Genomic DNA, 14668 nt, shown 5'->3' with positions numbered 1-14668 from the left:
GTTTGTTATTCCAGCGAATTCACTGCAAACCACCACCCTCCTCATTAACATTTCGCAATTGCTGGCAAACCACCTCTCACCCACTTGATTTGTTTGTTGATTTTGTGTTTTGATTATCAGGATTTTAGATTTCAAACATGATTATGAAACCCATTAAACTTTTTCGGCAAGGAATCAAGTTCGTAAGCATTTTTCATTCGGGGTTAGTTCGTCAAATTCACAACTTCCCCTTCTTTTGTCCTGTGGCATAGAGCTGTTGGGAAAAAGTCAACAACTTCCTCCCTTTTTTATTTGATACTTGACGCTTTGTTGTCCTTGTTGTCGAGGTGGTTGAGTGTTGATTCTTTTTTGTCGAGTAGTGATGTTCTGTTATTATGTGACACAATTTAAATAATTTGTGGTTAAAAGGACCGCAATGGAACGGAAAGTGGTAAATGGCTCTGTGATACTAGTAAAACGCCAAAATTATTCATCTAAAAATTCAAGAACTATGCAGTAGAATCATGTGAATAAATTCGAAACAAAACAGAAATGCTCACAACATATGAAATGTTTGTCCATTAAATAATGACCATTAGCTATTCTAAATTTCTATTGGTCATTATTTAATGGATGGTTAGAGGTGGTGAGCAAATTTCCAAAAAAGATATATTCCGAAACTCGTTAATTTCTTTTTATGGAAACTCCTTTCTACGATCTCTTCATTGCGATTTTGTTAGTATATGCAACAATGTTAATAAATGATTAGTTCCTCGTACACACGGGAACTCTATGCCCTTGAGTGGTGTTGGGTAATTGTCAATTATTCCCAGTCAAATGATACACACTCCCTCCTCTTGTTTGCCTTCTTTTATTTGTCCTCTGTTATCAGATAATTGTTAATTTGTGGGCTTTTTGTGATTTCCATTTCATTTATTTTGAATAATGAGTCTCAATCAGATATTACAAACAAACAATACTTCTTAAATTGCAGATGGAAATCATTTGTGAAAATTATATCAATAGCGAGTTGAGAGGATAATCGTTAGGCTAGCACGTTATTTTATATGCAAATAGATCAAAGAATTTTTGTTCCAAAGCTTAAGAAACTGGAATTTTAAAAACTCATGCCCAAAATCCTACTAAATCAGTGTATTTGAATTCAAGTCTTCTCTATGCGAGATAGAATAGAAGGGACTCTTCATGCACTTCAAACTAGCTTCAATTGTGATTTTGAATCGTACAATTCCGAATTTTTAGTTCAAAAATCAATTTGACTTTTTGTTGGCAAACACAATCATTTTTTATAAAAGGGAAAATATACCAAGAATATAGAACAATTGAATATCAATCGTTTGTTGTACATTATTTTTGGGTTTACTGTGGCTAAGCCGACTATCAGAATTTTACACCAAAAAACTATTTGCTTGCGTAATAACAATTCTCGTATCGAAACACTGAACAATGATAGTGGTATTGTCTAGATTCAAATTATTTCAAAGGCTCTGAAATTTCCTGCACACTCTGGAAATATTAATTACAATTAATGAAATATTAATAACAATTGCTAGCCTCGCAATACATTTAATAGGAATACTGTTAAATATAAAAATCATTTCAAATGTGATCATTATTTTTAATTAAAACATTAGAAGTGGGCAAGAGACTAGCGAAAAATTTTGCTTAAATGAACATCTATAGAATGAGTAACAAAGGATATTCATATGTACCTATCCACGTCATGAAAACATGGCGTCAATAACCCCTCGAATTTTAATTATTTTGAGGTGTTTCTAAACTTTTCATGTTGTTATCTAACAACGTATGCTATTATGTCATGAAATAGGTCTCTCCCCAAGAAACTAGTTTAAAAATTGCATTGCATATGAATTAAATGCATCTTGGCTTGTTTCCACATGCCTGCATAACCTGCATATATAGAGAGGCAGGCATTCATTATGCATTCATATTTCGCGATAGATATATATTTTTTTCATATCTTAACAAAACACTTACATTTATATTAAATCTATGCAAGATTGTTGTGCATTTCAGTACTGAAGCTTTCTTCCATGCTTTGTGAAAGGCCCACGGGAAAAAAGTGAGCAAAAATATTTTACGACTAACGAGCTAAAATCTTTGTGGGTGTGACACTCAAACCCCAAATGCAGAACTTTCAAATGTAAATAACTTTTTGCCTTTTGTTGCTGCAGCATTTCTTACAAAGTTATCGTTGTTGTTGTTGTCATCCTTGCTGCCTTGCTGCCAAGTATCTATGGATGCTGGTTGCTCTTGTACTTGGATTGCGCTGCTGCACTTCCCCCTATTCGTCGTTTCTTCGGCGGCAACGAATGTGAGTGTGTGCGTTGGCACAAGTTTTATATTTTAATAAATTTTAATTATGCATTCACATGAAAAGATTATCAACTTTAGCATTATGTTGGGGCTGTTTTGTGTTCTTTTTCTTGTTGCATAAGTATCATAAGTTGCACATTTTATTTTTAATTACTACTGCTGCCGAAGAGGGCAGGCAGGAGTTGTTGGCTGCAAAAGCCAAGCCATCGTAATGATCATACTCGTTAGAATTTGCCTTTTAATTGGTTGAATCTGATTTTCTACATCTCTCAGTACTTTACACAGGTATAACCAGGTCATTTAAAGATTTGACTAACAAAGAAAAGAAGCATTGGGTCTCATCAAAAAGGTAATCTTTAACACCCACTGGCTTCAATTTTGTGATAAGATATCTTGAAGACTTTATTTTTCAGTCGATGGTCAATTTCCCATCACTCCCCACAAATAACGTATTTATAAACAATTTCAAGAAAGAAAACCAAAAACATACTACTCTTTTCTTATTTATTTATATCTCCTTCATTTACAATTATCCACAAAAGGCAAATATACACATTTTCAACTTATTCTTCTAAAACATTATCCAACCATTGCTGTATATCATCCTTATTGTCTCCGGATGGCTTAACAGTATTTCCCGGTGTAGATGGTGCATTTGTGGCTGGTGTATTTCGACCAGACTGTACACTGGCCTTTGACATCTGATCTGTAGTCATGTTTAATAGTTCATCCAGCTCATCAGGAGCTTCTGTTGCAGGCTTCTTAGCATTGGAAGCTTGGGACTTTTGACTTTTAGCCGAATTTGTTCTACGACTAGCAGAACTAATTTGAATTCGAGGATTATCAATATGTTCCTTTAGAACATTCTGATAAGTCTTTTCGGCCAGCTCTGCAGACTTTTCCATACCTATCAATTGTTCATTGGTAAACATGGATGCGGAAAAATCCATGCGTTTATAGAAGGGAATCGTTTGAACACCGACATTGATTAGCTTCAGATTAAGCGTAAAATATTCACTTGCTTCGGTGTTTTCAAGGAAAGCCTCATTCTCTGCCTGCTCCCATTGTTTTTCCGAAGAGAATTTAAAATGGCCGCCAACAGACAGAGGCATTTGCGACATCAAATGGAAATCGCCGGCTCTCATTTGTTCGTTTTCTTCGTCTTCCAGATTTATGCCCATATCGCGGGTATACTCCATTTGGGTAGCTACTCGTTGGCCACGACCCTTGACCCACTCATTGCGATCCACAAAACGTTCATCACTGGAGTCCACCACATCAACGTAGCCTCTAATTGGATCATGTTTTTCCGAACTGGAAGATGTTTTGCAGTACTTGCTCTTGTTGCGATAGAACGTTTTCATCTTATGCCGTTTTCTAAAGAAAAGCAGAGGAAATTTGTTAAGTCCCTTATACTAAAAGACACAATAAAACCTACTCTTTCGATCGATTGTCCTTGCCGTCCATTTTATGGGGTTTTTTGATGGTTTCCTTGGAGATTTTTCAGGAAGTTGCTGAACGGTGGTCATCAATAGAGATGGCACACAATGTTGACAACATACGTATCGATTGTGTTTACATTTATCGGTAAATGTATATGACTTTGATCGATCTAAAGATCCCTAACAAAGTTTCTTTTTTACGATTTGCAAAGCCCTGTATTTGTGAATCCCCTATGAATTCAGGATCTTTTTTATGGAACGTTTACACATGGTACAATGAAATCAAGGTAGGACAAAGCTACAAAACGATTATAGTTTTTTTTATTAGCATGACATAACATTCCAAGTTTAATATATATGGAATAAATGTACTCTTCGTGTGGCGGAATGAATTGTGATATATAGGACATGATTTTCAATAAAAAAATTAACTTTAATTTGTTTATCAAAATCAATGCAACAAGTTGTTTTGCACATTACTAGCAACTTTTTCTAATTTAACCTATTTTATCTTCGTTGTACCATGCTTCACATGTAAATCTTGATCCAAATCGTCTCTGATAATTGATCAATAGCAATAATTTTGAATTCGGAAATCATTTTTAAAATTTTTTTGTGATTAGTCAATTATTGGGGTTAACCCATGTATAGTTCGAAACGAACGAAAATACTTTCCAGTCTCTCCATAACACAGTATCGTCTAGTTTATTTATTCTTCAGCCCCGAGACACTACTTTAACAATATTGTATTTTGACTTATCCATAACTCCCTATAACGAAGGTCTCAATAACTGTACCATAAAAAAGAATTAAAACAAGTATTTTTTTAACTTTTATTATTAAACATTGATTATATATTTGTTTCTAAGCCAAATCATCGACGAAAGATGCAGCTATATCTTCCAAAAGTTTTTCGTCGTCAATGTTTTCAATGTCATTACTGTCATCTATTTTTGGTTTTTTCGAGCATGGTTCATCTTGCGCTACCTCATCGACATGCTGAACAAGGGGGCTATCGCAGTCTTCAACACGCAAAACTATATCAGGCGATTTTGGATTTTCGTTAAAATGATCTTCGGCTCTGTTACTTTCTGGAAGACCGTTTCCGTTTTCCATAGTTGGTGAAACGATTTGGCAGTCAACATTATCATCTCGATCGTTTTCTACCAATTCAATATCATTACCATCCGTGCCATTTTCTACAACTTGAACGTCATCTCCATTTGCTTGCTCCTCCATTTCTTCGTCATCATTATCGCTGGAAATATCTACCACTTGTGTTACAAAGTTGTCTGTTAAATTGATGACTTCATCATTTGGAATAATGTCCATATTCCCCTCCAGCGATTTCTCATTTTCATTCTCGTTATCTTCGATATTGATTGATTCATAAGTTTCATTTTCAACCTCACTCTCGCCATCAAAACCGTTTAATGCTGTACTATCACCCAATAGTCGTTCTTGGCCCAACATAATGAAGGCATTCCGAATTTCCCGAGCATCAATAGGAAAGACCAACGACTCCTTTTGAGGGTGAATAAGTTTTTCGAGATTCTGCACAATCCTAGCGCACTGGTTACGAACTTTTACGTTTCCATCACGACTACAAGCGTGGTTCAGCAAACTCATGATTAAATCCATTGGTGGTGGAGACAAGTGATGTGGTGTTGATACAACTACATACAAGACATTGTAAATCTCAAGGCGACATTGGGCACTTGAGTACAATTGACCCATATCACCGGCCAATTCGTAGAAGTTGCTACAAATTTGTACCAGCGTACTTTGCAGTAACTTTATTTTTGTCGGTTTGAGGAAACTTGCAACGGACAGCAACAATTCTTGAAGACAACGCAAAGCAGCAATGGCCACCAAATGATTTTTGTCATCCCTTTGCGGCAAAGAGTTCTTCGCTGATTTGACACTGTTTTTGGATATATTGGATCGCTCATTTTGGGCCTTGTGAAGTTGACGTTTCATCTTTTTTGATAAATGCTTGCCGGATCCAGCACAAACCTGCAAGGTGAGTTCATTCTGTTCTGGTGTAATATCCGCCAATATTTCATTGATTAGATATTCTGCAATTGAATCGCAACGGCTGGAGTTGCCTTGAATTTTGCACCACAGTGAAATACTGTCATAGATTTTGGCACGAAGCAAAGCAAAAGGCTTCTGTTTACCACTGTGCTCAGTTACCGATGTCGCCTTCATAATATCCATTAGCAAACCCAATATCAGATTATAATAGGGCAATATATGGCCCCTTAAAATCGATACCACAGCATCCAACAAATGTAACAAATCAATGTGAACCTTGGGCATCAGCAAGGCCAAAGCAATATTATCCGTTATGGGGTTCTGGTGCAGAAGATTCAAAGTAACGCTCAGACCACGGTTAATAACCCCCAAGAGAGTCTTGGGCAAAAGAGGTTTCTCAGTTGGAAATGTCTCTTTCAGAGCGGCTATTAAGTATTGGATTAAGTTGTGGCATCTTATGTAAAGTTGAGCAGATCTATTGACAGGTTCATCGGACAGCACCAGTTTTTCCATATTCAGTTGATCGGTTACAATATTATCATCCCATATTTCGTTACAATGGGCAAACATATCATTGAATATGGCATGAATACTACCCACCAACTGGGTCTGGTAATTCTTCCATTGTGCTTTGTGGCTGGAACTACGAACTTCGCCGCCACTAACCTGCTGCATCAGGTGTAAGCATTTTCCATTGTAGGCCACAATGTCGCCATCAAGTGAGTCATGAAACTTGGCCAAGAATTTTTCAATAGTTTTCCTCGAGGGTCCACTTGAAGCAGGATAACACCGCAGGCATATCTCCACACAACGAAGGGCACAGCTGACACTTTCTGCTGGAACGTAGTTCAAAGACTCATAAATTTTCGACAGATGTGTACTAGCAAATGATTTTGTCAAATCTGCCGACTGCAACGATTTCGAGGTGATTTTTCCCAGTGCTTCATAGGCCAGCACGGATTCATTCGGCTGCATATGAGCATGACAGGCCTTCAAGGCTAGGGAGGTCCATAGATTTCCGGTTTTGTTGAAGACATCTTCACTGCACTGGTCAAGAAATTTATTCATCAAACGTAGGCCCAACAAACGGGTTGCAGATTTGGAGAGCAAGGAGCTAATGTTTTGAATCACATCGGCCAAACGGTCTGCCTGCATGCCAAAGACTTGATCATCCAAACCTTCCACGTATATGTTGAAAAAATTGTTCTCCGTCGAAGAGACACTGTGTATCACTTGAAGTAGTCCTTCAGTTGCCATTGCAGTGATTAAAATGGAAGCTTTTTAACAGAAAAGAAAGCTAGAATAAAACTATTCTGCCAAGACCTCGACAAGCAGACAAGAAAACGAGAAAGTAAACAATGGAAGAAAACGTGCTGCAACCAGGGATAGGTAAATCGACCTTTAGTACTCATAGTTCTGAAAGTCGTAATCGGCTATGAACTATTTAATCGACCATTTGTTATCGATGTGCGACCCAATGGTTGTTCTTGCAAAAACTTTTATGTGGCGTTTCCACTACACTTGATTCGCTCTCTATTCGTTGTTTGACCCTTAACTATGAAAAAACAACTTAATTCTTCACACAAATTTTACTGAGCGGACACTCATATTTGTAAGTTGTTCAAATCAAATTACTCTCAGAACAACGAAAAAATATGTCCCATCCCTAACAAATGAGAGCATTTATCGAAAAAATAAATTATGACATTTAAAAATGAAAAACAGAAAAATTTAATGAAATTTTAAAATTTTTTGGGAAGACTGAAAATTATGAATTAAAACTACAATGTTGAATGGCGTATGTACATTCAAACGAAAGTACATTTTGTTTTCTCTTTCATTCGAGGTACGCATTTTGTCCACGATTTGAAATTTCCACAGAAAACTGCAAACAAAAGAGGCAATATTTTCAAAATGTTCGTATCTGCAGAAAAAAATTTTGACAAGTGTCTCTCCAGCAGAATTTAAAAATAGAAAAATACAAAAATATGTTCCAAATGTCAAAATTAATACAAAAAGTTGAAAACATGAATGAAAACTGTAAAATTAATGATATAATTATTCTTTGTGAGAAAAACAATAATTTCTTCTATTCATATTAGTGAGAATTTCATGTATTTTCGTATAAATTCCCATTAAAATCAATAAACAAAATTTTTGAAAATGGAATTATTTTACTATTAATTACGAATCGTGCCGTATGAACGGGTTAATTCGTGTACCTAATTCTGAGAGCGAACAACGTTGTTCGGTTTCCAATGGAAACATGCTATTACATTCTTGCCGTTCTGGTGTAGATTCGTGCAAAATTCTGGAACAGAACAACCAATGAATCGCACAATCGATTATGAATTGTCGATTAATCGGTTTTCACCACAGTCCATAGTCGACTGCGAATTTTTAGTACTAAAAGTCAATTAATCGATTAATCGAATGTCGAGTTGCACGTTTTATCATTTGTTTTTATTTTTTCAGAAGGAAAGAAGTGATTTATCCATTCAATTGTGAAATTCGTCATTCTCTCAGCCCATATACATCAGGATGTCCAATTTCACCTGCATCAACTGTAGTGTAAAATTCGCCTCGGCGGACATACAAAGAGAACATTACAAGACAGATTGGCATCGTTACAATCTGAAGCGACGTGTTGCTGAACTGCCTCCTGTCACCGCAGAGGATTTCCAATCGCGCGTCTTGCAAATGCGTAATGCCGAAGCCACTGCCAATGAGGAACGTCAAATGAGCTTGTACTGCAATGCCTGCAGGAAACAATTTGGCAACCAGAAGGCCCATGACAATCATTTGAACAGCAAGAAGCACAAGGAAAACCTAGTGAGATTTGAGAGGGAGTGTGGCAATGAAACAAAGGAGGTGACCACCAAATCATTAATACAACAAAGACCACATCCTGCTATTGCAGCAGCAGCTGAGGGAAAAGGAAAATTCGCTCTGAAACAGGCTGAACAAGTGGCGGAGTATGATGATGTGGACGACGACGATGATGAGTACGAAGATATTGAGGAGGAAGAAGTAGACTCTGATGAGTTGGATGAGATTGCCGAAAGTCCGCTAAAGGAAAACGATTGTATATTCTGCGAACACAAAGCTGAAGATCTGGTCGATAATTTAAAACACATGTCCGTCGCACATTCCTTCTTTATACCCGACACTGAATACTGCACAGATGTTGAGGGTTTGATCCACTATTTGGGTGAAAAAGTGGCGGTTTTCTTTATATGCCTGTGGTGTAATGATAGAGGCAAGACCTTTTACTCCTTGGATGCCGTTAGAAAGCACATGATTGACAAGGGTCACTGTCAAATGTTGCACGAGGGCTTGGCTTTGGCTGAATATGCTGATTATTACGATTACAGTTCCAGTTATCCCGATCATGTAAGTTGCAATTGGAAAATGTCTAAATTATGTTTATTAAATTTGACGACTTCCGCTTTTGTTTTATAGGAAGAAGGCATGGATGTTGATGAAGAGGTTGTACCAGAGCTATTGGATGGCGATGAATATCAGCTTGTTTTACCCTCCGGTGCCACAATTGGACATCGTTCTTTATTGCGTTACTACAAACAACGCTTGAATCCAAATCGCGCCTTGGTTCCACAGAAATCAAGTAAATTACATCACGTCCTGAGCACCTATCGGTCCTTGGGCTGGACCAAAACCGAACAGAAGTTGGCAGCTCGCAAGGCTCATGATATTCATTTGATGAAGCGAGTTCATGCTAAATGGCAAATGAAACTTGGTGTTCGTGCTAATAAACTGCAAAAGCATTACCGTGCCCAAGTTATGTTCTAAGGTGGCGGCATGTCAATTCCATGTGCCGTACTTATACTGTAGTGGAACTTATTGATAGGTTAAATAAAATTCGTTCGAGTGTTTTACTATATTTACAAGAATAATTTGTAAAATATATTTTTATTATTGCTGTGGATTTTCCGTTGTAAAAACTATAAAAAAATTAATAAAGGGAACATTTATTTATCTCAAAAAAGGTGTATAATTTATTGGATTGTTGTATAAAATATGTAAAATAGCAAAAGGTACGAATAGTATTTAAAATTAAATATTTACATAGAAGCGGTGTTACATATTGCAGTTACCACCAAGGCTAAATACTTACCAAAGGAAACTTCATTGATATGGCCACCTATACATTTTCAACATAACAATTGCTGGTCCAAATGCCAAACATTTTTGTTGGATTTTAATCGATTTTAAATTTATTTTTAATTTTAAAGTCAAAATTATAAATACAATTTTAAGTTTTAACGCTATACTTAATTTCTTCTTTCTTTATTATAAAATTAAAACTAAAAATAGTAGAACGGGTGGAGTGACAGTTTTGTTTTTAATAAAATAGGCAGATTGTTGCTTTCATTTACATAGTTTTAAATATTTGTTTTTTGCTTTTTAAGGCTTGCGAGGAAAAATGTGTACAAAAATTGAACTAAAAATTAAATAAATTATGAAAAATAAAATTAAATTCAACTATTGTTTTTGTATATGAGCTGATGTGGGAGTCGTCGTCAGTATGTATGCGTATGTATGTGTGTATAGTGTGAGCTTGATGGGTTTTCTTCTGTGTACTATTTTCAAATGAAATGTAAACTATTGAGTCCTTTTTATTTGACGTGTTTTCGTTTGTTTAATTCTTTTTCAACTAAATATTTAAATTAAAATCTTAACAAATAAAACGTTCGTATTCTTTATGTAATATATTATTTGCTAATATTAAAGTAGCACTTTATCGAAACAAATAATAGTCATTATGATTTAAAGTTCAGCAACTGCTTTTATAAAATAAAAAGGAGACATATCTCAATTATTTCTATTGAAAAAGGGCATGGATTATATATAGTATCTTAAATGGACGGATGCGAAAAAAGCAAATTGATGGAAATTAATTGGTTGTGATTTAGAATATTGGAGCTGTTTTTTTATTTGTTTATTCATAGATAGTTTGAGTAGTTTTTTGTTGTATTTTTTATTTAAAAGCAGCTGCTTGATTTACATAAAATATAATGATATCTTTCAACAGTTATTTTATGTATATAGCTACATATATATGCATATTATTATATACTGCTTTATGTATATGAATATTATAAAAATGACACGGTGCCAAGAGCTCTACTCATCAAGTCGCATTGTAGGCTTTAATGGATGGAGGCCATTTATGATTTCTTTCGAATACAATTTCACACAGTAAGGCTAGGAAATTTCTGTGTGTTTTCAGTGGACAATAGGCGATGCAATTTTTATTGCCTTTTGGTTATGAAATTACATAAAATATTATATAAAAAATTAACAATTGTATATACGCGCTTGCTTAAATTTACATTCGACCTCAGTTCTTCTAAGGCATCTTAATCGGTAAAAATATAACATTCATAAGCACGTCATTCCTAAAAGTGTGTGAACTGGCCCCGCCTTCCTACCCTTGCCATGGTCCCTTGCTTGCATTCGCTTTAGCACTGCGTTATTTTTATTCGATTCACGAAACTGATAAAATTATGCAGTATTTTAAATTAAATACAAATATATATTTAACAATAATTATAATTATTACAAATAAAATATGTATGTATATGTGTTTGTATATATTTAAATTAAATATAAAAAGAGCAAACGATCGTGGCGGAGGTCATTATTTTGTTATGGAAATGAAATAGGAGAAAATATACATTTGTGTTTTCTCGACGAAACGAAACTTAATGAGAGGAATTGGGAAGGGGATGCTGGGCTGGGCTGGGCAACGACAATGCTTGACACATTCTACATTGTCAGTTACGCAGTTTATTCCATGGAACTAGTGAATAACCACAGGACTTTGTTGAACACAAACGCCTACCATTGGCGAGGAAGCGTCCCCACTGGCCGATGAACCACTGCCACCACCACTACCACCGGTCGCACTGCTGCCACCGCCCGGACCTACACTATTCGAATTCGAACTACTACTCGTCCCACTGACGGCTGGTAGACGTCCTTGCGAGTCATTGCGTCTCTGTGAATGTTGTAGTTGTTGCATTTGATGGTGCTGCTGCAAGTGATGGGCCGGTATTGGTGGCGGCACCATGTCCCCTACAACCATACTCGATTGAATCGGTTGCGGCGGGGGTGGCATGCCAAAAGCATGACTGTTGGGCCCTGAACTGGGCCAAGACGAGTAGGCAGGTCCGGTCGCTGATGCAGAGGCTGTTATAACACTTGAATCGGTCATCATTAAATGCGAGGCAGCCGCCGAAAGCGGATGATGTACCAGATCTAAGGGCAATGATGCGGGTGCATAATTGTGATGATGTGTTACACCTTGTGGTGGCAGTGGTGGCGGCTGTTGGCTCGATGAGTGTACCATTGATTGTTGCGGATGTTGCTTGGCGAACACACTGTTCGATCCGCCACTGCTGCCTGAATTTTGACGTAAACGTGAACTGGCCGACCCCGCTGAGCCGCCCGAAGAAGACGACGATGAGGAGCCACCAACGGGTCCAGATGTAGTAGATGTTACGCCGCCACCCTGCAACGACGATGAGCCAAGACCAAAACGCATTTGCTGTTGGGGCGGCGGTGGTGGTGGCATTTGTTGAGTCGACAGTGGTGGGTCACAGTCCATGGCCAGGGGATATTGTTGATGGTGACTATTGTTTTGTGTGGTACTACTACAACTACTGCTGTTGCCCGGCGAAAGTAGGCCTTGCAACGACTGCTGAGCGGCCAAAAGTTGCTGTTGTTGCTGCTGTTGTTGTTGTTCATAGAGGGACTTCATCATGAGACTACTTTGGTCAAAACTCGGGGGGCCACCACCGCTGCTGCCTCCACTACCACCACAGATGGCCCGTGAGCGCATAAAATTTCCGCCGCCGCCACCTAAGCTGTTTGGCTGCTGGGCAGACGGGTGTATGAGAAGGCCTATTATAAAAAAAGGGAATAGAAAAAAATTATGAAAAGACCATTTTACAAAAAAAGTGTGTTAGTAGAGGTATAGTTAATTCGAAAGAGAAAATATTCTGCATTTCTTTGTTTTAGGTTATTTGCCTATATTTTAAAAATGACCCCAAATTAGATATTTGCATTGAAAATAGTTTTATTTTAAAACATCAGACCGAATAGTGACTTAGCCGGCAGCTTAATTTCTCTTTGCAGATATAAGAAACAGGCAATACCATGAATTTGGACACACCATCCCTTAATTGAAGAATGGAAATATCCTCGAAAAAGAAACACAATTGTTCGCCACAAAGCAGACTTTTTTTTTCTTTTTTGTTGATTATATCATAAATTTTTATTAAGTTTTTTATTCTTTTTTTCTGTTTTGTTTCATTTTCCTTCATATAATTATTAATTTGTTGTTTTTGTTATTATTATACTGGTATTGGTTTATTATTATGTATTATTTGCGTTTGTTGTTCTCATTCTTCAGTTATTGTTGTATGTATTAATAATAGTTATGAAATATTAACTTAAAGTTAAATGAAATATGTTTGTTTGTGTGTGTGTGTGTTTAATTAATATTAATTCTGTTATATTATCAATGTCTTGTTATTATTTTTTATAATTTCGTATTTTGTTTTATGTATTGATGTTTTTATGGTGACGTTTTTTTTTTTTGTTTTTTTTTTTTTCACTTTTTATTATATTACTTAATAATAAATGGCTTAAAGTTGTATAACATTTTGTTTACTTCTTATAATCATTCTGTTTCGTCTTTCTTTTATACTTTACTTTAGCTTAAAAAATTAAAAGAAACTAAAAAATAAATAAATGTTAAGACTGATAAATCAAAGAGTGAGAGAGAGAGAGACCTTTAGTCAAAGACAACAAAAAATGCGGTAATAATTCTTTCTGATCAAAATAATTATCTTCAACACCCTTCTATTCAAAATTTTAAGAAATTATTTTAAAAGATCCTTTAGAAAATAAATAATTTCTTAAGTAAAAGAAAGAATTCCAATTCATTAGGTTTTTTAATCCAATTCAAATTATGCATTCCCATGGGAAAAGAACATTTTGACATACTTAAATTAATGCAAACTAAAACCGGTTAATTGTGAACAGAACCGAAAGTAAACCTAGTTGAGTTTAGTGAAAAAATATATGCCATTTTAATTTTGTTTTCATGAGTTGTTGTTGTTGTTGTTTGGTTGTTAGTGCTAGCATGACCTTATTGGAATGTATTCTCTTTTTGGGTTTCCTTCTGTTGTCTAAAAGTATGCTATTATTATTATTATAGGTAATTTTATGTATTTGCTTTTTGTCCTTTGTTTTTTTTTTTTTTTCATTAATAATATTTCAATATGTTACAACAACACACACGCTTATTTTTTGAACATTCATTCTGTTGGTTTTTCTGTTGTATTTTCACTTTTTATTTGTTGTTAATATTAAATATTACGCTTGTTTCTTGCTGCTTATTTGTTTAATTTTTATTTTATGAACTATGATTTGTTTTTACCGTTGCCTAATTATATTATGTTTATATTCTAATGTTTCTTTTTTTTTCATTTCGCCTTTCTTTTTTTACTTTGTATTCTAGTATTAAATGTTTATTCTGTATACGATTGCTAATCAAGTTTGTTTTGGTATGAGGGGGGAATGGGAAGTTGGGGGGAAGGGTGGCGGGGGGAGGGAAGTTAGATGTTTGTGGTATTTTTTACAAGTGTATGGAGAATTTATTTTGTTAATTCTATGGAAAATGCTAAGTTTGTTTTCTTTTTTACTTCCATCATGTTCATTTATTTTTTACAGCATTTGTTACCTTTAATTATAAAGTCTGAAGAGAATAACTTCACAAGTAAGTGAATAACAAACAAAACCATAACAGCTTTCCAGGAGACTTG

The 14668-nt window shown here is 35.7% G+C and overlaps 4 protein-coding genes across 14 annotated transcripts in view; 1 reads left to right on the top strand and 3 right to left on the bottom strand.

Annotated features, from left to right (window-relative positions):
* Positions 1-2821: 2821 nt before the first annotated feature.
* On the bottom strand, positions 2822-3907 carry LOC101890409 (uncharacterized). The gene is made up of 2 exons (XM_005177299.4): positions 3773-3907; positions 2822-3711 (listed from the first exon to the last, which is right to left on the bottom strand). Exons 1-2 carry the CDS (start codon positions 3799-3801, stop codon positions 2898-2900), a joined length of 843 nt encoding a protein of 280 aa, XP_005177356.2. The 5' UTR covers positions 3802-3907; the 3' UTR covers positions 2822-2897.
* A 688-nt stretch (positions 3908-4595) lies between these two features.
* LOC101898241 (proline-, glutamic acid- and leucine-rich protein 1) lies at positions 4596-7309 on the bottom strand. Its single transcript, XM_059122307.1, has 2 exons — positions 7159-7309; positions 4596-7126 (listed from the first exon to the last, which is right to left on the bottom strand). The coding sequence occupies exon 2, from the start codon at positions 7068-7070 to the stop codon at positions 4641-4643; it is 2430 nt and encodes an 809-aa protein (XP_058978290.1). The 5' UTR covers positions 7071-7126; positions 7159-7309; the 3' UTR covers positions 4596-4640.
* A 923-nt stretch (positions 7310-8232) lies between these two features.
* On the top strand, positions 8233-9819 carry LOC101890235 (cytoplasmic 60S subunit biogenesis factor ZNF622). Its single transcript, XM_005177298.4, has 2 exons — positions 8233-9206; positions 9276-9819. The coding sequence occupies exons 1-2, from the start codon at positions 8355-8357 to the stop codon at positions 9621-9623; spliced, it is 1200 nt and encodes a 399-aa protein (XP_005177355.1). The 5' UTR covers positions 8233-8354; the 3' UTR covers positions 9624-9819.
* A 265-nt stretch (positions 9820-10084) lies between these two features.
* LOC101889398 (serine/threonine-protein kinase minibrain) overlaps positions 10085-14668 on the bottom strand; it is a 43049-nt gene continuing 38465 nt past the window's right edge. For all 11 annotated transcript variants that reach the window (XM_059122305.1, XM_020040151.2, XM_020040148.2 and 8 more), the window contains one exon: positions 10085-12740. In XM_059122305.1, coding sequence (XP_058978288.1) covers positions 11638-12740 — 1103 coding nt within the window. In that variant the 3' untranslated portion in view covers positions 10085-11637. The remainder of the gene's footprint in view (positions 12741-14668) is intronic.

The sequence above is a fragment of the Musca domestica genome, unplaced genomic scaffold, assembly GCF_030504385.1.
Source record: "Musca domestica strain aabys unplaced genomic scaffold, Musca_domestica.polishedcontigs.V.1.1 20, whole genome shotgun sequence".
Classification (NCBI taxonomy): Eukaryota; Metazoa; Arthropoda; class Insecta; order Diptera; family Muscidae; genus Musca; species Musca domestica.
This window is presented reverse-complemented; position numbering and strand designations above follow the sequence as displayed.

What these genes read in the sequence shown, in the direction of transcription:
- LOC101890409 (XM_005177299.4), bottom strand. Translation starts at nt 3,801, where the DNA reads ATGGACGGCAAGGACAATCGATCGAAAGA. An exon ending in AAGGACAATCGATCGAAAGA is followed by an intron (nt 3,712 to 3,772) that starts GTAGGTTTTATT and finishes GCTTTTCTTTAG; the next exon opens with AAAACGGCATAAGATGAAAA.
- LOC101890235 (XM_005177298.4), top strand. Translation starts at nt 8,355, where the DNA reads ATGTCCAATTTCACCTGCATCAACTGTAGTGTAAAATTCGCCTCGGCG. An exon ending in GTTCCAGTTATCCCGATCAT is followed by an intron (nt 9,207 to 9,275) that starts GTAAGTTGCAAT and finishes TTTGTTTTATAG; the next exon opens with GAAGAAGGCATGGATGTTGA.
- LOC101898241 (XM_059122307.1), bottom strand. Translation starts at nt 7,070, where the DNA reads ATGGCAACTGAAGGACTACTTCAAGTGATACACAGTGTCTCTTCGACG.